This window comes from Tiliqua scincoides, chromosome 4 (assembly GCF_035046505.1).
Source record: "Tiliqua scincoides isolate rTilSci1 chromosome 4, rTilSci1.hap2, whole genome shotgun sequence".
NCBI classification, from domain to species: Eukaryota; Metazoa; Chordata; class Lepidosauria; order Squamata; family Scincidae; genus Tiliqua; species Tiliqua scincoides.
In genome coordinates, this window is record NC_089824.1 from 177,482,577 (window position 1) to 177,504,694 (window position 22,118).

The 22,118-nt window shown below is 44.7% G+C and overlaps 1 protein-coding gene across 1 annotated transcript in view; it reads left to right on the forward strand.

The window, feature by feature from the left end:
• MFSD4A (major facilitator superfamily domain containing 4A) overlaps nt 1–22,118 on the forward strand; it is a 46,705-nt gene that overhangs the window by 17,009 nt on the left and 7,578 nt on the right. Inside the window, exons 2-6 of the mRNA XM_066624658.1 lie at nt 2,202–2,400; nt 3,435–3,674; nt 15,974–16,142; nt 18,794–18,909; nt 19,833–20,006. Coding sequence (XP_066480755.1) covers nt 2,202–2,400; nt 3,435–3,674; nt 15,974–16,142; nt 18,794–18,909; nt 19,833–20,006 — 898 coding nt within the window. The remainder of the gene's footprint in view (nt 1–2,201; nt 2,401–3,434; nt 3,675–15,973; nt 16,143–18,793; nt 18,910–19,832; nt 20,007–22,118) is intronic.

A 22,118-nucleotide genomic window follows, 5' to 3' on the forward strand; every position in this document is an offset into this window, starting at 1 on the left:
TGCAAGTACAGAAAGTTCTCTGCAATCTGTTGAATCGTAGGTGTTTTGGGTGGATTTCACTTGCTACAGGACAAGAGGTGCTTGAGAAAATGCAACCTTCCACCTGTATGCTGGTTTTGATTTATGACTTCTAGCCAGGATGGAGTGATCAGATGAATCTGGAGCTAATGGGTTAATGCTGCTTTAAGTGGTCCAAGACACCTTGAAAGAAATGTGCCTATAGCTTTTCTTGAAGCTGCCCTCTGTGAATCCTGGTGATTTGGACAACTATTCAACAGTTGCAAATATCCTCCTTTGGACAAGATGTTCATATGGTTAGTTACCATCAAATAGTCCTGGATGAAGCTGATCTAGGCCGGATTATTGGGGAGGGGCTGTAGCTCAGTAGTAGAGCACCTGCTTTGCTAGCACAAGGTCCCCGGTAGGTTCAAGCCCTGTTATCCTCAGGTAGAGCTGGGAAAAGTACCTTACCTGAAACTCTAGAGAGCTGCTGATAGCCAGTGCAGATGGCTTTGACCTAGGTCCTAGATGGACCAATAACACAGGCCAACACACATTTTGCTTCCTTAAACACACCAATTTCTGGGTATATTTGGAGTGCTGATTCCAAAAATGGCATCCGTTTTGCCCTATCACGTCTAGTTTTGGAGATATAGTATAGCCTCTTTAGTGAATGGTTCAAGCAGCTTCCTCATGAGGAAGCCTACACAATGGCTCCCTCATGAGAAAGCTGCTTGAACCATTCACTAGTAAGGCTATACTATATCTCCAAAACTAGACGTGATAGGGCAAAACGGATGCCATTTTTGGAATCAGCACTCCAAATTCTTATCAAACCACCATAAAGTTTGGGAAAAACCTTTCTGACCCTCAATTTTGTAGGCCTGTGTAATCTGACTTGGAATAAGGCACCTTCACATGCCCATGACCTGTTTCGCTCTAATTTCCCACCTGTGTTTGGGCCTGATAACAGCCTCTTGGATGACTTTGCTGAGAGGAAGGCAAGGAGAGACTTGCTTTTCCTGGCCTTCTTGGCAATTTTTGATCCCATCAAAACACTCCAACTGTTTTGCTCTGTGCTGTTTATGCTGCTTTGTAGGTTTTAGCCAAAAAGCAGTATGGTGTTTAAATGTTCTATAGGATTCCATCTTGTCTCTCATGCTGCTTAGTATCTCAGTGAAACTACTGGGGGAATTGGAAGGTAGAGTCATTAGTATGCTGATAACACAGAGTTCTTCTTCAAATCCAAGTGAAACTGGTAGATGTGGTGAATAGGAGTCCGTAATGGCCTGAATGGGGCCAATTCACTGGATGATACTCCAGATAAGACTAAGGCGCTGTTTGTTGGTCAGTGATATATATTTAGCCAAGGATTTGGGATGCAGCCTGTTTTGGAGGGAGTCAAGCTCCACTTTGGAGGGGTCCGGATTGTCTGCATCTTGGGAGTGCTATTTAATCCTGTCCTGCAGATGGATATCCAAGTGTCATTCATGGCATGAAGGATCTTTTAGCCAATTTCATTTGGCAGTCAGCTGTAACCCTTCTTGGAAACAAGAATGCGATTTGGTCTCCAGTAGTGATGTCCTGATAACATTCAGGGTACATTATGTGGGGCTGCCGATCAAGTCTGTTTGGAAACATCACCCAGTGCAAAATGGAGCTACTAGGATGTTGATTGTCACAAATCGAAGGGAATGTGTCTTGCCAACACCAAAAGAGCTTCACTGGGTGCCAGGTTTTTCTGTGCCTAAAATCAAAGTGCTAGTTTTGACCTGTGGAGCTCTCAACAGTTTTGGGATAGAATAGCTGAAGCACCTGCTGCTCCTGTATGAGCTTGGCTGTAAGATCTTCATTGGAGGCCTGTCTCAGGATGCCTCCAGCTTCTGAGGATAGAGTCTGCCAGAGAAGGCCTCTGTGATGACCCTATGTTTGTGGAACTCCCTCCCCTTATCCAGTTGACATCTACTGAGATGGTCTTTAAGTGCCATGTAAAAACCTTTTCCTCGCTCTAGGTTTTAATGGTGTTTGGCAAGACATTGGTGCTGTTTTAAGCTGTAGAAGGTTGTGCATTAGTTTATGTGTGAGTTCTGATGCTTATTAAAAATTATTACTATGTCTTAAGCTGCCTGAAGAACTACCATTAATTGGCAGGGTATAAACGTTTGAGTAACCACCAACTGTGTCTTTGTCTCTGGCTCCAGGTTGTCTCAGTCCTTGCTTGCCCTCTTTGCGTCCTCGCTTGCCATCTCAGTGGTTTTTGCCATCATCCCCTTCTGCCACAATGTGGTGGTGCTGGCAGTGGTCATGGCCATGGCAGGACTGGCGATGGGATGCATCGACACGCTCTCCAATTTGCAGCTGGTGAAGATTTATCAGAAGGACTCGGCTGTCTTCCTGCAGGTGAGAGGGGGGAGGCTGTCCCTTCCCTTGCTGCTTGGGATGCTAAAGGGCTTGTCAGATCCAAATACTGCAGCTAAGAGCGATTTGCCTGGTATGTAACCATACTTTTCAAGAAGACTTTGGAACTCGGTGGACTCCTTGCTCACTAGATTGATTGATTGATTTGGGCTTGTTAGTTGCTTTGTTCTCAAATGTTGTGCTGTGTGCATTTGCCTGCTAGTCACTGTTCGCTGTTGTATTTTGCTTTATTGCATATTCAGATATGGTGTATGCTTTATTTTTTTGTTTTTGTTGGGTACCCTGAGTTATTTTTATAGTGTAAAGTGGGATACACATTTTGTTAAAAATAATGGTTTTTCTGTAGGTTTTTCTGCTTTACCTTCACCTTTACTGAAAATTCACATGTGTTGGCTAGCACAGGAGCCAACCACAACTTTCATTTTATTTATTTTGAAGATTTATATTCAACTTTGGGTCAGATTTATCCACAAATTTGTGTTTGCCATGACCAGAGGGAGAGATCAGTCTCTTGGTGAGCTTGAGATCCAGAACAGCTGCAGTAGGGTACCCTGCACTTCTCCCTGGCTTTGAGTCAGGGAAAGGAATGGGGATGATCCTGTTGAGCCAAGTCCCAAAGGAAGCAGTGATAAGTCCCATTGCTTTCTGAAGGCCAAATGGGACACTACGCCTATTGCGTGATTGTGTCCTACATACTAATGTGTTGTTTGAAATTCAAAGAGCTGCTGCACTGGGCCCCAGTCTGGATTGAAGTTTCAACAGGAAGAGGCAGGCTTCAGCTCTTTGAGGTCACACTGGGAACAACCTGGATCCTTCCTCACTCGTGTGGCTGTTATTTGACAGGGTCAAAAAGATCCCCTCAGTACTTTCAAAACTACCTTCAGGGGTTCTTCCCACTGTGCTAGTCTCTTTTGGGATTCTCATTCAATTCATCCAAGCAGATTTTGGTTCATTGGAGGATCTGACTGCCATGATGCTCAGAGCAACAATGCTGGTTTCTCATTCCTTTTCTGCAGGCTCTTCATTTCTTTGTGGGCTTTGGTGCCCTGCTGAGTCCTCTGATAGCTGACCCTTTTCTATCAGACACTAATTGCATCCTGACTAATGGCACTACCAATGGAAGCAACAATCTCCCTCACATTCGGAAGTCACTAGTCCCCCACCATCCTGGCAACCTATCGCACTATGACTTCCCCACAAAAGGACTGGTTGTCACACGGGTATCTTATGCCTTCTGGATTATGGCTTTGATCAACGTAAGTAGCACTTCTCTGAATGGCTAATTGTCCCATGCAACTTTTTTTGTTAGTGACAACCTTGATGGGGAAGGCTCTTGATTTGTATGCTTTGAGTCCTACACTTTAGTGTGCCAGTAGTAGCAACCTGGTTTCATTAAAAACCTTTTAGCTGCTGCATCAAATCAGAGCGCAGTCTACCTGATCCACTGGCACAGCAGTCCCTGCACAGGCTTAGAGTGTCACAAACATGCTGTAAAGCACATTTGCAACTGCTGTAGATGAAGCAGCACCAGTGGGAAGACATGCACTGTCCCAGCAAACCTGCATCCAAGGCCCTGGCCACTGGTGAAGGTAAGAAAATGCGCTGAGTGATGCAGGGACTGGGAGAGGGTGGTGCAGGGGCATTCCAGATGTGGGGAGGGCAGAATGGGGTGGGACAGGCCTGAGATGCCTTTAAAAGGGGATTGGACAAGTTTCTGGAAGAAAAATCCATTACAGGTTACAAGCCATAATGGATATGTGCAACCTCCTGATTTTAGAAATGGGCTACATCAGAATGCCAGATGCAAGGGAGGGTATGAGGATGCAGGTCTCTTGTTGTCTTGTATGCTCCCTGAGGCATTTGGTGGTCCACTGTGAGATGCAGGAAGCTGGACTAGATGGGCCTATGGTCCAGCGGGGTTGTTCTTATGAGAAGGGGGTGGGATTGGTGGGGGAGGCCTCCACCATATCCTAACTCCCTTCCTGGCCTTGGCAGCATTGCATGGGGCTGCCTGGATTTGCGCCAGCAATTTAGCTTGTACAGATCTGAGTAGCCCCATTGGGCAGTCTGAAGCATTACTCAGGGTAAAGGGAAAAATATCCCCTTACCCCAGGACACCTCTAGCCTGCTCCTAACCAGAGCTGGATACAGCAGAGGCCATGTGACCTTGCTGCTCCAGCACAGATTAGGTTTGCACTGTTGGTCTTCCATTCCTGCCTGCCTCCGTTATTCTTTATTAAAGACATAAATAGTCATAAAATAGTGATGTAGTAGTCACAAGATCGTCAGGCCACAGAGAAGGAGGTACAGATGAACTGGTCACGGTGCAAGGCCCAGAAATGAAGTGGAGCTGTCCAACATAGCAGGGAGCACTTTTCCTTTTTTGTCACAATTGCCATGCATATAATGAATGGGTTATTAGAGTTCTTTTTCATTGACAGAGTGAGACTTGCCTGCTACACCCCTCTTCCTTATAACAGAAAGAATGTAATGCTTCTTTATCTCTCTCTTTGGATTGGACACTGTCTCCCTCTGCAGTGACATTAGTCTTCACTTCCACACTGTAGTACCTTGCAAATTACAATTAAGCTGTGATGCCAGTCATTTCGCTGGCTACAGAAACAACCCTTCTGGGTATTTTCATTTTAAGATACCTGAACAAATATTAACCAAACAAGGTTTCTTTCCACTTGTAACGCTGAAAAATTCCATTGTCTTGAGCCTCTTTCTGCAGAGCATTGCTTTGATGAGTCAGTGTCGAACAGCTTTGAAAATCTCCACACTCCCATAAAGAAATATGAATCTTTGCTGGAAAACTGTGAGGCTTTGATCTCTTGGCCATATTTCTCACCTGGGATAGTCAGATGATATTTGACCTACATCGCTCCTTCCTGAAGCTGTTGTAACAATCTGTACCTTACTAGTATAATTTCACATTACAAGAAGGAAGTGGCTGGAAGTAGGATTGCACTTTGTTGAAAGGGGAGGGGGGAGGCTGTATTTCAAATGGTGAAATATCATATTAGACAAAGCAGCAGAATCAAATATGTTGATTATGCAGTAGCCCTTTTCTCTAATATTGCCATTCTTTATTCACTCTTATGTAGAATTCAGATGTTGGATCACTGCATCTCAGTGTGTTCTGTGTTGTCCATCTGTGTTTTTTTAGATCTGATTTGTGATGCTGTATTTTACTGCCACAATTTTTTTTTAAATGCAGGCAAAGCACAATTGATGCATTTGGGGGCTACTGTACCTTTAAGTTAAAAAGTCTTCCTTGGAAATTCTGACCTTTTTATTGCCTCTGCAGCAGGAGATGATTATTATTGAATTGCTCCTTAATCAGCAACTGGTTTATTTTTTATTTTCATTTTTATAGCAAAATAACACTATTTTAAATAATGGAATGAAGAATAAAAGAAACAATGAAAGAACACTAGTGATTAAATCCTCTTCACTATGCCCAACGCACGCTGATTTATTAAGGAACAATTTCTTAATAATAGGAATGTGCTCCAGTCACCGAGCCCATGTCGTGAGTCGCCAGTCCCCGACTCGACTTGCAAGTCATAGCCCATGATTGTTGTGACTTGCCCTGAGCCACTTATAGTCATGACTCGAGCTGCAAGTCATTATAAGAAACGAGTCAAGGCGCGAACCAGGCGCAACTCCACAGAAGTCCAGAAAAAAAATCAGGTCATCCATTCATCCAATCATTCATTCCTAGCCAAGAGAGCCCCTTCCCCCATATCCTGGCTGCCCTCACCTTCTTTTGGTTCCTCCCCCCAGCCTAATGCAGGCAAGAAAAACCCTTAAGCTTTCCTGCTTCTCTCCAGCCCCCGCCTCCTGGAACCAACCTATTCTCTTCCCACTACATCAGCTGCTGCCATTGATCTTAGTGATGGCTTCTGGATTAGCCATGAGGTTGTTGGCACAACACAGAAGTGGTTGAAAAAAGTAAGTACTCACACCCACACCAGAGTTAACACATGTCACAAAAAACCAGCATTTTCACAACTCAAGTCAAGTTGTCATGACTTGAGTGGGCATCCTGGTTAACAATCCCCCAGCCACAATAAACAGGAATCAATAAAAAGGGCCAAACCTGTAAGGAGGAATTTACTATTTAATGTTGCATGAGACCTAGGCCAAACAGAACTTCCTTGTGCATCACTGTTATAGGCAGAACTTGTCTTTGGGTACAGTGTTACTAGAAATGTTATGGGGAATATGAAGTGTGTGGAAACACCATTTTCATCCCATGTCCCCCGATTAGGAAAAAGTAATGCCTCAGTAGCCCGAAAGCGTGTTAGCATAGAAGCAGCTTTGGCAAAGTTTTCTTGGACTGAATTTTTTCCAGTCTAACCATCCTGGAAGGTAACAAAGAAACTATTCAGGAAACCAGAACATAATTTCAGGCATATAAAAAATGAGCATAAAATAGCTTTCTGATTAATGTATGCAGAGTATGTTCACAACCATAGAAAAGAGCATCAGGCTTAGAGCAGCAAGAACCTACAGATGCTCTTTACACTCTCACATAACACCAGAACGAGGGGACATCCACTAAAATTGAGTGTTGGGTGAGTTAGAACAGACAAAATAAAATATTTCTTTACTCAGCGTGTGGTTGGTCTGTGGAACTCCTTGCCACAGGATGTGGTGATGGCATCTGGCCTGGATGCCTTTAAAAGGGGATTGGACAAGTTTCTGGAGGAAAAATCCATTATGGGTTACAAGCCATGATGTGTATGTGCAACCTCCTGATTTTAGAAATGGGCTATGTCAGATGCAAGAGAGGGCACCAGGATGCAGGTCGGCCGCTGTGAGATACAGGAAGCTGGACTAGATGGGCCTATGGCCTGATCCAGTGGGGCTGTTCTTATGTTCTTAGTTTAGATTGTTGGATAATTAGGGGCCCAATCCTATCCAACTTTCCTGCGTTGATGCGGCCATGCCAATGGGGTGTGTGCTGCATCCTGAGATTTGAGGACATACATAGAGGCCTCCTCAAGGTAAGTGAACTATTGTTCCTGTACTTTAGAGCTGCATTACAGCCGCATCAGTGCTGGAACATTGTATAGGACTGGGCCTTCAATAATGTCTGTGTCTCTGCTCATGGATTGTTGGTAGCAAATGGTGGTGTTTCAAACCAGGTCCTAAAGACTGTAAGTCAGAGGAAGATCATCTCTTATCTGTGAAAATATCTCCTTGAAGTAAAGTGATGCAACGGTGCTTTACAGGAAGGGAGGATTTCTAAAATCTTTTCTAGAAAGGCCCACTTACATTGGGGACTCATCATACAGCACAAACATGGGGTGGGGTAGAAGAAAGAAGTGACTTGTTAAGACTCTCACTGTCACCCTCAGTATTGACTGAGATGCAAGTACAGGAATACTCAGATTTAGCTCAAGGTAATGGTGGAGAATGGGTGAGAATTTTAGTATCTAGGCAGGTACAAATGGGAGAGGCATTTCCTCTTCATTTCCACACTTGAGGGGATGCCTCTTCTTCGTGCTACACATACATACCCTGTCTAAAAGCAAAGAAAGTGTGCTCTTTCTTCCAAGCTATTGTTTGACTTATGCCGATTAAGTGATCAGATGAGTTTTATATGGATTAAGGTTTCTTGAATTGGGCAACACTTACTCACAAGATTTGAATCCCTTGAGGAAAATTCCTTTCTCTTAGGTAATGAGTCTATGCAAATTTCTCAGTATGGTCAGACTCGGTGTGAAAGGTTGCCATGTCACCATCTTGAACATGCATCTTGGGCTTATGATACATGCACGGTATGACTATCATGTATGTATCTCAGGACCAAAGTAGATGATATGCAGATTGCATGAGTGGGATCTCTGTGTTCGGGTTTTTAAAAATATAAGTAACAACTGGCAGGGGGTCTGTTGGAAATCAGGACCACATGAGTGGGAGGAGGGTTTCAGTTTTTTTGCCCCCAGCACAACCTTGATCCAGATACCCACTTACATCACGGTCAGTGAGAGCTTCCTTCCTGGGGGCCCTTGATCCTGACTGGGACTGTGGCAGGGGCAAAGGAGTTGAAGCCCCTATTCTGCCATGGTGCTGAGTGAAGTTGGGGCCCCATGTGGCTGCTATTTACATTTTTAAAAAGTCACATACTGTGCAATATCCCCAGTATTGAGAACAGTGGGGTTTTTGATCCTTTGCTCTTTGCCAGCTCATGTCAAGAATTCCAAATGAGTTGTGGGAAGAATTTCTGAAACAAATGGGAATTTAAAGGGAGGGGTAGATATTTTTGTACCACTTCCTACAAGAGTCATGCTGGTTTGGGTGCTGTGTTTAAGCAGGGAGTATGCCCCACCTCCCACCCTGTGATCCGCAGTTAATTGTGATCTAAACTAGTGATTCTGGCTCAGCAAGAAACGGGATGGAATTTGGCAATATTGGTGCCACGTAACTGAGAAAACATGGGTGTAAACTATACAAACAAGAGAGCACAGCTGTGGGCAGGGAAGGTAAGGCCAAGAGTTAACTGCCAGTGACAGGCTTTCTTTGCATATCATGGACAGTCTCTCTTTCAGTTGGATGCCTTGCCTCTTTTTTTTATGGGTCCAGAGAATGACACACATGAGGCAGTTCTGCGGAAGCAAAGCAAATCTGACCCTGTCGGCTGCCTGGATGGGAAACTGCTTGGGAATCCTGCAGAGGCCACCCTGAATGCCTTGGAAGATGAGTGGATTTATAAGTATACTGCTGCTGTGTACACCATTTCCTGAGTGGCAAGACGTTTTGGGGGAGCACTGTCTGAAGACGCCTATTTATTCTATATACAAAAAGAATATGAGTTTGTTTAAAAACAGCAATCCCTCCTGCACAGTAGCAAAATCTGTTGCCCACTGGATTTTTAGGGAGAGAGACGCTGCACCCCTAAGGTGCCTTCATCTGCCTCTGTCTCTTACATGAACCTCAGTGCAGGGGTGGGGTGTCAATCCCCAAGCTGTAGTGGGTGTCTCATTCCAACACACATAGAGATACCCAATTATCTCCTAAGCATTAGCTCCCATCAGCTGAGCATTCAGAGCAACCAACTCATAACAATAATATATTGGCATCATTTCTTGGTTTTTAAAAAACTGGCATTTGAAGTGGACTTGGTAAGTATTTAAAAAAGGGGTGTTTAGGTGCCTTGCTGACTCTGCCTTTCAACCGATCATAGATCCCTTAGTTCTATAGTTCCTGCTTAGCACATTCTCAGATTTTACCAGAAAGGGCTCATGATGATGATGATCTCCTCCAACTTCATTTGCCTCTTTTTTTTTTTTTTAAAGGTCTCCCCTGCAATATGCTTGCTCAATTTTTAACATGCCACAGGTTTCCAGCCCTTGAGTGGGTGTCGGCGCTGCTATTTTCTACCTTGCTTGGGAAATATTAGAACAACCAACTTGCCTGCCAAGTGTGATGTAGTCGAGCTAAACATATGGAGTTGGTGGGAACAGGAGAAATTAATGTTCTTTGCCTCAAGGGAGAGGGAACTTTTTTTTTTTTTGCAGTTAAACAAGTCAGTGATAAGAGTGGGCAGGGTGAAAGTGGAGATTATGTAGAACGCAGTCGCATAATCAGGATGAGGAAACGAAGGACTCGACTCTAGACACGGCCTAAACAGGCACACAAATGGACAACAGATACACATGTAGAACAGTAATTAAAAAATAATGCCAATTTACATAACGTTCTTTTCTCAGTAGGGAAAATTTTTTCCATATTTTCAAGATGGTCATTGAACAAGCCAGATGTCTTCTTGCTCAGAGGCTTAGTGCAAGCAGCAGTCTGGAATGAGACATTGCAACTTCTCAGCATCCCTATGTCCTCAGCCTGGCACAGCTGCTGAATACTTGGGGGGGGGGAAGTTGTGCAAAGAAGAAAAATTCAGCTGCCCAAAGGCACAACAGCTTTTGAGGAGGAGCTACTACTCTGAGCAGAAAGCACTTGGGATGTCAGCAGCAGCAGCAGCAGCAGCAGCCTTAAAGATCCACAGCTAGTCTTTGGCCCAAATTTCGTGCCCTTCTAACAACTTTTTTAATTGGCTCTGGCATGCTTGGATTTTTTAATCTGTACTTTTATCTGTAAGTGCAGAGGCCTGATATGGATAGAGACCATGGGGACAGGTAGGCAGTGGGCTTTACTTTTGTTTGATCACTTCAGTCACAATCCCAACTGGGCCACTTTTCCACCCTCTGCTTGCTAGTGTTCCTAGAAGCCAATAGTCAGTTCTTTCCCCCCCCCCCAGGGCAAATAGCATGTTGGATGCTCCCCAATAGGGGGACACTCCTGCCCCAAAGTCCAAGTTCTGAAACACGTGCTGTTTGGGGGGGGGGGGAGCAAGCATGCCAGTCCAATAACATGATGAAAGTCCCATTTCATTTGGTCCTTAACTTGCCCTGGTGCCAGTTCCGGGGAGAGGGAAATTAGAATTGGGGCCCTGCCCTGCCCTACCCTGCCCTGCACAGAAATGACTTATTGCACCACTGATAAAATGGAAGTGCTTCATGAATGGGACAGCACCCCAGTGCACAAGATCAGAAGCTTGTCATTATTAGTACCCAGATGTAGAAGCTGCCAGAGATAACTAAAAGGGTAACATCTAACTTCCTGGTGCTCCAGCTTGTTGAGTGATTGAATCTGGAGGTGAAGAGTGTAGAAGACCATGACAACAGAGCTTATCTTAAAGAATTGCATAGACTTGGGCAAATCTTGTTTCTGCTTATCAGTTGTGCAATCTCAGGCAAAGCTGCTCAGGCCACTTTCAACAGTGTTTTGCTAAATTTTGGATTCCTGCATCCACTGTCTTTGTTGTCAGTTGTGTGTAACGATCATGTGGTTAGTGATAAGCAAAAGAACATATTAAAAAATTGAAGGGTAGCCCATAGAAATGTGACTGTGCATCTACAGACCAGTAGAGGTGGTCACCATGGTTCTCTTAACCATATAGGATCTGGGCTTTTCATATAAGGTCCTTATTGAATATACCGGAACATCTGGGATCATTTGCTCTGTGTGTGTGTTTTCTTCTGGAAGAAAAAGCATTTTATGTATTGGTGTGCATACATTTTATGTATTCCCCCCACCCCCCATGTGGGGGTATATGTAACTTGCTTTTGAAGATGTGGGTGCTTCATTTTCTAGGAGGGATGTTATCATATATATTGCTGCAGATTCATGTGAAACGTGAAATATATATAGGAAATCTATATACAGGCTCAGGTGTGTCTTAATTTATAATTTGACACCGAGTGTCAACCTACATCTCGTTGCTGATCATTGCAACAAGCTGTTGCATGCACAGAAAAACAAAGAGAACCCTGGATGTGTGTAACCTGCTGCAAAGGCATATTATAAAGCCACCTTTTTTTGGTTAACTGTCAATAAGTGCCACATTGACGCAAAAACTTGGCAGAGCAGTTAGGCATGAAATGATTTTGATGTTGTTTATTTAGGCATGTGGTAGGCTGGTAAGTTCAGTGCCAAGGCCTCTCATTAAACAGTGCACTAGGAGGTTCTGTATATCACTCTTGAAAGCAAGCATGCTGGGTTGTGAGATCCTGTAATAAAATACCTTGGCCCTGCCTGTGTGTGTCTTGGCAGATGAACCCAGCCGGGAAGCCAAATAGGCTCATCATCGCTGTTCAGCCTCCCCTATCACATCTCTCTCTAATCATTTAAAACAAACAAAAAGGGAGAATGCAAGCAGAAAGAATGAGGAAGGTGAGATTTGTGCAGTTGGGGCTATAAAACCTTTGACTGGAGATGAGTCTTATCCAGGGGGATAAGATCCCATTCCCCACCACTATAGTCCCAAAAATTCAGACTGAGTTCCCCACAGCTGCTGTTTTGATAGAGAAGTTAAACCTGACAGTGCTAATGAGGGACTTGATGTACAATCTAATTGCAGGACATCTAGTCCCAGATGTTTATGGAAATAGGCTGGGTTGTTTGTTGGTGGAGGAAAAGCACTCTGTGTATGCTCAGACAGTCAGGTCATGCTTTTGGGTGCTGAACCTGACTCTTGATCTTTCAAACAGGTTCCTTCCAGGGCTGAACTCAGTTTGTTGAGGCGAATATTTGTACTGAAAATCTTCAAAACATTTGCTTGAAAAGCTAACACATCTGTCTATTTTACTATTTTTTGTTTCTCCCTGCCTTTAGCAGGACCCCATATAGAGCTGGCTCTTGTCTAGAGCTTCTGGTAATGGATGGTGTGTTACTTGTGCTTTTTGCCCTGTGTTCAGGCTGAGAGTTGGTTTAAACCCTGGATTTCCAGCCACTTTCTTCGGATTAGGCTTGATAACTGAGCAAGAGAAAAAATAGATCTGGCCAGCTCTGGATAACTTTAACTCAGCATGACCTTCAGAAATCAACAAGTGATGATTTTTGTAGCATATTGGAAATGGACCTTATCACCTGCCAGAACCTGATTAGCAATGTGAGCTGTTTAAAAAATTGGTAACGTTCATTCAGGAACTGAGTGTTAGCTCTGTTGGACATGCCAACTTCTCACATTTGTACATCTAGAGCAGCGATTCCCAATCTGGTTCTGGACCCATTGGTGGGTTGCCGCTTGATTTTTGGTGGGTCACCAGTGGGTGATGGAAAGTTCAGAGAGCTAATTGCTTCAAGCCCTGAGGCTGTTCAAAAATTATTTACTGTAGCTGATAATTATCCTGCAAAGAACTCAACTCCTGCAATTTGCAAGCATGTGTAAATATAGGGAGAGAAATGTTTGAGGGTCTTTTTTCTGGTTATTATTACTTATAAATAAATAAAATATTTCTTTCTAGATCTTTTTTTTTAAAGTCTGGTAAACCGAGGCAGGTCCTGACAGTGTCATTTTAAAAAGTGGGTCCTGGTGCTAAAAAGTTTGGGAACCACTGGTCTGGAGTATTGGCAAAGGATGAGGGCTATTCTGCATGTTACAAAATGTTGCAGGTTGTTGTACTCAGTTACCCAAGCTTGTAAATTCCTGTTTGTATGCAGCTTTGATTGGCCACGTTCAAGAAATTCAAGAACGCTTTGTGCCTATACAGTGTTTACTCGTGGGCAGGATTGTAACGTTTGACAGTATACATAAGTGTAATACATTGTATCCTACATTGATTTGACTTCAACATAGGAATTTCATAATGGGTGAAGCATCCCTCATTCAATCTGAGCCTGAATAAACCTGTGGGGGGGGGGGGAACTTTCAGATTTCTGAGAGTCAGCTCAGTCAGGGACATAGGAGTTTGAGACAGAAACAGATTTGCAATCTTTGGAAGCTTATCTGATGCTCGCAAATATTTCCTGTGCAAATTCTCTTTTCAACATTGCAGCAGCAGGGGTACTTATGACGAGAGGCAAGGGGGAATTGTGGCTGCAGGTGCTGTCACATCTGAAGCCACTGGCAGGCTGGCACACTCTCTTTCTCTGCAGTTGACTTTGGTTATTTTTAGTCAAGATAGTTGAACAAAAGCCTTAGCGACAATTCTCAAATCACCTCCGCTCACTTTCTGGAGCTCCTCAACCTAACATTTTGACCTACTTTAGCAAAACACTGCACTTGTTTCATGGTCATCTGCTGACCTTTGCAAATGAAATAGATGTGGGAGAGCTGATCCCTTTTCCCTGCTTCAGTTGTTGTTGCTTCTACTCAGCAAAACAACAGGCTTGCATTTCTCTGATCAGTTTTGCAACTCTTGGCTGCCAAAGCTGTTTAGAGGATGCGAGATCATTTCAAAAGAGAGAAATTTTGATTCTGGTTCATTACAAGGTCTTGCTTGTGTGATTCAGATGTCCTTATTTCCATGCAGCCCTGACAGATGATTAAGGGTAGTTTATAGTGCTTATCTCCCATAGCTTTCAGCTTCACAACAATCTGCAAGGTTGGTCGCTGTTCCCATTTTCCAGAGTGGGAAGAGAGGCTGAGATAAAAGGGAATATCAAGTGCTTCCTTATGCCTGGCCTGGCTGAGTATTGCCCACACTGACTGTGAAACTGACTGTTATGTTCCTCTCATTTTTTGTAACAAACTTCCCATTAACGCAAACCAGTCCTGACCTCCGGAAGGATTCTAACTATTAGGCAAAAATGCTGTTCTTCCATTCGACCAAACTGGCTGTTCTCATTCCTATTGTTCCATGAACAATGGAAGCCTCTTAAATGAATTCAGTTGGGGGGGGGGAAGAGAGGAGAACAGGACCAGAAGGAGAGACTGCTCCATAGGTTGAGATAATCTTGAGCCAACAAAAATCAGGAAATGTAGAGTTGGAGCTCCCACTAATGCAGATGGAAAGAAAACAAGCATGAAGCAACCAGCCATTAATTATGAATCTCCTGGCTTTCTGTCAGAGGGCAAAGGAGGAGGAAGGCAATTTCGATTAACATTTGCTGGGTTCCTTTCAGATGCTTGCAAACAAACAAACAGCATGTCACATCTCTGTGGGTTTTAAGAAGCTATCATTACATGTAATCGGAGAGATGTTTGAACTCTTCATTTGTGTTTATGCCGCAAGGGAACACAAGAGGGCACTGCTCCTGTATGGTGGAAGGCAAAACTATGAATTGTTAGAGAGCAGATGTGGTGGTGATCTTAGGACTGGGGGGGGTTCTGTGTCTGACCCTAAGTAGTGCCTATCAAGGGGGGACCCTGGGACCTAGTTGCAGCATTTAAATATGTGCCCCAAGTTGCATTTAGGCAATTTGGTTGCACACCTGTGTTGCTTTCAAGCATGGTGCTTGACTACCACCCAGTGGCAAACAGGAAAGGGTGTTGCATTCTAATGCATCCACTCCCAGTATTTGTTTGACCAGCTGAAAACTGGTACATTTGTGTAGCTGATGGGGGTCTTAGCGGTAGGTGAGAAAAGTGAATGAGCCATTCTGAGGAGGGGGAGGGGTTCCCCAGAAAACGCCTGAAATGTTGTACTCTGGGTTTAAGTTTTACAGCTTGACTTCTTGAGAATCCCACATGCCAGGGCAAAAGGTTGTCATTATCTGCTCTGAGTAAATGTAACTCCATTGATCCATTAAATGTTGGTTAATGCATTACTGTGGGCATCTGCTCCAGGCACGTATCTGTACATCTATGCTGCAGGTGCAATTTGTCATATTAGTGTCGGCGTCATTAGAGGAGTAGCATGAGCAGTTTCTCCCTTATTGTACTCAGTGTAGATTTTAATAGGGTACAGCCTGACCTTCTGTAAGGTGACCTGCTCCATTAAAACTTGTGTAGGAGAGATGCACCTTCCCACACCCTTTCAGACAAGCTGCATCTGCTGAAATTCCTTGTTCAACTCAGCTGAAGAGCTCGGTCCTCCTCCTTATCTGGTCACTCTGCCTGAACACCTTCCGCCCACTGTGGAATGGCAGGAAATGGCACAGTGCAGACAAACAGTGCCCAAGAGACTCTTGCCCTAAAAACCTTGTTGAGCCAAGACAATAGCTCCACCTAGTGGGAGACCGGGTTTGGATCTCTGTTGAAGGATGCAAGGAAGGAAGCCATCTGAACATGGTTGACTTGTCTTTTTTTATCGTTCTCCAGCTGCCAGTCCCCATTGCAGTGTTCTTTTTGCTCTACAAGGAAAGGCTGGTGCCTTGCTGTCAGAGCAGCAGCCCCCCACTACTGCCTGCTGATGAACTGGCTTTGGAAACGAGGACGACTGACAAGGATGATTCTCCCAGTTCCTCACCCAAATTTCAGCCAGACATAGGTGAGAACCGCCTCCTAATCTAGCCGTGAACAGTACTTGGGAAATCTGATTGCATCTACAGGCCCACCCTGTGAAATACCGTGCTGCTATACTAGGGGCAAAAGATGCAGTGAAATTGGGGTGTGTTTGTTTTAATTGCTTGTTTTATTATTAATGGCTGTTATGTATTACCACCTTGTCCCTCCTTTCCTGCCAAGAAGCTCCAGATGGCATACATGTTTTCTCCAGCTGCTTGCAATCTCTGCAACAACCCCCTGGGGCTGAGAAATAGTGACTTGGTCAAGGCTTCCCAGAGAGCTTCCTGACAGACCAAGGATTTGAACCAGGTCTTCCTGAACAGTCAACCCAATCCTACCTGCTCTGGGGCAGGCAGGCCTACTGGCCTGCGCTGTAGCCAGCATGAGGATGGAGGTGGCTGCTGCACAACTCAGAGTAAGGGGATAATTATCCCCTTACCCCATGTTGTGCACCAGCCACTCCTAAGGGGCTGTTTAGATCTGTGCCAGCAAAATTGCTGGCTCAGATCTGAGCAGCCTGGTGTAATGCTAGCCTGGCTGAGAGAGGGTTAGCATCTGGCCTAAGCTGCCTAGGCCAGTCCCACCTCTCTCCCAGACCCTGTCCACCCTCCCCCTGAGTCAAAGCACCCCTGTTCTGCCCTTTTGCCATCCTCTGCAAACCCCCCCCCCCCACATTGGCCTCCATAAGGCAGCACAAACTTACCTTTCGCTGATCTGGATCTGGCCCTGGGAGGTCGGCCGTCATTCTCGTACTGGCCTACAGCTCATGAGTCATCACGAATGTGCTTTCTGGCACACTTGTAGGCCAGCACAGGGGACTTGCGTTGGTCTACAGGTAGGTTTGAATTGCGTCCTAAGTCGAACACTCAAGTGCCATCCCATGCTGGTGTACCTTAGCATTTCAGTTATGGTCCCAAATTCTGGAGTGTTCTACTCTAAAACATATGGACAAGTTTGTCGAGCTCACTCAGAGAAACAGCGGCAGGCAAGGAACTGGACAGAAGTCATCTGAGTACCAAGCTAAAGCCTGGCACTGGTATCATCTCTTTTTGTAGCTAAGACTCTCTTCCTAGAACCTACCCTATGTGCATGGGGGAAAACCAAGGAAATCTAGAAAGGTTTATCCCATTAATCCTAGAACCCATTAATCCTAAACAACATTAACTCTATGTGGTTTTTCTGTAGCTTCAGTTACTATTAGCCACACAGACTGAATTTTCTGTGGCAAGGGCTTTCATTGTTTACCTAGTCTGTAATATGGTTTGCCCTTGGGCATGAGAACGACAGGTTCTTGGCTGTACTTTGTTCAGCTCTGCCTTTCACACTAGTCCATATAGAAGCCTTTGTCAGTTGAGAATCCCATCTATTTTGTACTGGTGGCAAGCGACAAGAAAACTTGGCCAACTAATAAGCATGATGATTCCCTCTGGGCAAAGAAGTCTGTTTCCATGTGTTGTGATGAACTCCCATGAGAAACAGGAGAGCAATTATAATCTCACACATGGTGGTTTGAAGATGAAAAGCAGTTTGTACGTGCCAAGAATGTTGTTAAAATCTTTTAAGAAGCAGCTTCTGTGTTCCTTGGCGGGGAGGGAACAAAAACCTCTCTCTTGATCTATTTGGTAGTTTTGCTGTAGCAATTGTCAGATGTAGTTGTGCTAAGCACTACACACCTATGACAATCCTGTACATGCTCACTCTGAATGGGAGGGGCTCCAATTCAGTCCTCAAATGCCATGCAACACTTAGGTACAGCATGTGCCAGCTGTCCACACAGTAGAAGGTTACGAAGCCTTCCCCATGCAACAGGTTCACCTCTTTCAGGAACTTGGAATGTAAGAAGAGCTCTGCTGGACCAGACCAATGGCCTACCTTCTCTGGTCAGCTGCTTCTAGCCAGTGAGATGCATCTCAGAAGCTTGCAAGCAGGGCATGAAAGTAATGCTCTCCCCCCCCCCCCCACTAACTTTGCATGGAATTGCTGAACTAGAGACATGGGAAGTGTTTTGAGTGTTTACTTTTTCATTCAGACCCAACACCCTCCTTCCTGGTTTGCTTACACTTTCAGCATTTGAAGCATATTATAAGAGATAATAGGCAAGGAGTTGAGGCACCAGAAGTAGGTTCCCAGCCAGGCGACCTGAGACACAAGTCCTCTCGCTTCAGAGTTTCTTCTCTCAGGTACTGGTAGAATATGCATTCACGCTCTCTCATGTGAAATGTGTGTTGGTAATGCAGATGGATGGCAGCGTTGGAGATCTAAGTTCAGATCTCAACCTGCTCTCTAATGCTGCAATCCTAACCACACTTTCCTGAGAGTAAGCCCCATTGAACAAAATAGGACTTACTTCTGAGTAGACCTGGTTAGGATTGTGCCCTAATAGTAATAAAATACCATGTTCCCTAGTTTAGCCTCCAGAATGCGGTGTGCTTGAAGGAGAACATCCTTTCTGTGTTTTACCAATGAGACCTACAGCATGACTTCAGAGGCAGAGACGTCAACACCCTCCTATATCCAGTTATTACCAAATCCCAGAGCCTATTCTAGGAGAATGTCTGTTGCACCCAGGGAGACATCCTGGCTAGCTCAAATCTTCTCCCATGCTAGTGTCGTTTTGTGTTTTGTTTCTCCCAGGGCACAATGATCTCTTTGGATGCTGCCACAGCAAAAACTTCAGGGGCGCTCCTTGCTCATACTTTGCTGTCCATGTTACTGGAGCCCTTCTCCTCTTCATGACTGATGGAATCCTGGTAAAGGCATTTCTCAGACATATGGTGTCACTTCTGAGGCTCTCCATATGGCCTGCAAGGGGCTGAACATGTGCTTTCAGGCTTGACTTGTTTGCTTCATACTTGTTCTGTGTTGTGAGTCTAGACAACTTATGTGCTGAAAAGCAAAAGCACTTTAACCATAGCCCTTAACTCATTTGCCTCTCTGTTTTTTTCAAGCAAGTACTGGTGTACTTGCCTGGATTTCCAAGCAGCATTAAAAAAAATATGGGGGAGGGGGACATTGCAGGAGCAAAGTGTATTGGGGTGGGCTTTGTCCTACATATCGGATTTGGGAAAGCGAAACTATATTTGCGTTCTCATTGCCATTCTAAACATACTTTGTCTAAGGTATGTTCTATTTGGTTGATGGAGTTAACTTTCAAAACTAGCATGCTTAGGATGGAAAATATTTTGTTTCATTTTATGATTCAGCAACAGGTCCAGCAACGGGAGAGCAAGGGAATTACTTGGCTGGGAAGGGTGCTATTCTGCCCCCCACCCATGACACTCTGCAATAATGGATCTCTGATGGGAACATTTCTTGAATCTAAAACCATTGCTGGGAATGAGCTTCTGTTCACAACTTCCTTACTTATTTTAATCTTTCTCCCCTTTGATTGTATCTTGTCCGTTCTAGCCTAGGTGTTTGAAGGAACTGACCCTCTGAGTTGGACTGCTGATCTAAGATTGGCAGTGCAGATGCCTTCATTGTTCCTTCTCATATACAGAATCCTAGCCTACTTGCAGGAAGCATCAGTACATCGTCTTCTATAGCTTTGTCTTGCAAGTCTTCAGTAGATTTGATTACATGTGTCATGCTGAAGGCTCTCCACAGTGTTGTAGGAGACCAGGTCCATTGTGCAGTGTAAATCTAATACTGGGCATTTTTCTTTCTTCTGCAGGGCGAGTACTCAGGTTTCGTGTACAGCTATGCTGTGGAGAAACCACTCTCAGTGGGACATAAGATGGCTGGCTACCTCCCCAGCCTCTTTTGGGCATTTATCACACTGGGCCGGCTCATCTCCATTCCTGTATCCTACAGAATGAAGCCAGCAACCATGGTTTTCATCAATGTGGTATGGCCAAATCTTGCTCTTTTGTACTTTCAAGGTAGTTGAGATAAGAAAGTGGGTTTGGTATTTGTACTTGGAGTGTTGCTTTTTCAGGCAGGCTAGAAACACAAGATTGCTGGCACCCGCATTTGAAATCAAGAGTATCCCTTGAGTGGGAATCTAAGGGCTTGTTAGATATGCAAACATACTGATTTGAACTATCATAGCTTCCCTTCCAGGAATCCTGAGAATCATAAGTTGGTGTAGGGGCTGGGAATCTATAACAAAGCAGTCCTGGTACTCTGACCAATCTTCCATTCTAAGTGTATTGGGAGTTCTTGTGATAGCTGGCCCTATTTAAAATGGGGATGTCTTTTTGTTCTCTGCTTTCTTAGTAAACCAAGTTAGTGCCTCTTCCCAATAGCCCTTGGATATGTGAATGCATCTACCTAACTTTGGTGTCTCGGGGCCAATGTACATGCCTTTATCTTAATGAGAGATAATGCATGGAACTGCTGGTTGTCTCCTTACTGGAAGAAGATGGCAAGCTGAGACAGCAGGCAAGAGTCCCAGGACTTGCATTTCTCCATGGTAGGGAAGTGAGTGCCAGGACAAATTCCTGTCACTGTCCATTCAAGCTTCCAGAAGAGAGCAGCCGACCAGCAGCAGAGGATGACTTGGCTCTGCTCTTACTTCTCCATTGGGGGGGGGGGGAGCAAATGTTGAAACAGAGGCTGAGGTGCTACCTCTTTTGAGTGCTGTTAGAAATGGCAAAGGATTGGTCCCACTGATTTCTCTTGTAGCATGCAAATTGGACATCATACACCCATTGACCCTGTGGCTTTGGTTTTAAGAGCTGTGTTACCCTGAGTGACCTCCAGTGACTCAGTACTGAGCTTAGCATCCACGTTCAGTACTTAAGTTTAAAGCAAAACTTGTGCAGTGCTTTCATTCAAGTCTTTTTAGAAGAGAATTTCGTTGAAGAGCATTCCCCCAAGACATCCAAGGTTCCCCTCATTCCTTAGGATTGTATTGACTCAGATCTCTTATCTGAAACGGTAGGATGTCTCATCTGTATATAGGGGTGCAAAAAAAGGATGTGAGACAACTCCAGAATCAAAGCCATCTCGGGTGAACCCAAAGAGCATGAATTACATGGTAGGAATAGAGTACATGCAGGCCCCCATGCCCCCATATCCACAGATCTGGGATCTGCAGATTCAGTTATTCACATATCCAGGGGGCCCGTCACCCCCCCCCCATTACATGACCTTATTTTTTGTGTAGTCGCACTGGAAGTGTGGATGTATCTTGCTTTAAACTTGTTTGAGTAAAGCAATGCAATGGGCAGGCAACCAGCCTGCATGCTACAGGGAGACTAACAGGAAGCAGGACAGTTCCTGCTTCATGTTAGTCTCTCTGTAGCGTGCAGGCTCATTGCCTGCACAACATGTTGCTTTGCTTAAGCAAGTTTAAAGCAAAAAACACCCACGTTTCCAGCGTTACTCAAAAAATAAGGTCATGTAATGGGCACAGGACGGAACTATTTATATAGCATTCCCCAGTATCCATGGTTTCCTTATCCATGGTTTCCTTTCCTGGCCAGAATGGAACCCCCACGGATACAGGGGTCCACTTGTACATAAAATCAAGTGCAGATTAAGACATGCATTTGGGAGAGCAAGTTCCTGTAGCAGTCGTCCCCTGTTGTCAGCATATGCTAGTGATGACAGGCATCACTCTGTGACAGGGGATCACAGATCGACTGTGTCTTGGAGATGGGTTTGCTTTTCTGGTTTCTAGGGTTTGAACTGCATTTGAACTGCAAGGGTTACAAGAAGCACCCGCTTAGCCCTTCCAGGCTGTTAAAAAAAAATCTGTAAATGGCAGCTATGGGGGAACTGCAGTGTGCAGAAGCAGGGTTGGCTCAAGAGTGAGACAACTGTTTGAGCTCACAGCAAGCGGAAGTTTGGGCTCTGCAGAAGCGCGCGTGGGCGTGAGGCCTCTGGAACACCCAGTGCCTCGGGAACAAAGTGCCAGGTAAGGCACCGCGAGTTTAGCATCTGCGTGAGTTCAGCAGCAGGGCAAGGAAGCCAGGGCCCCAAATACCGCCCTTTCTCTTCCCTTGAGAAGAGG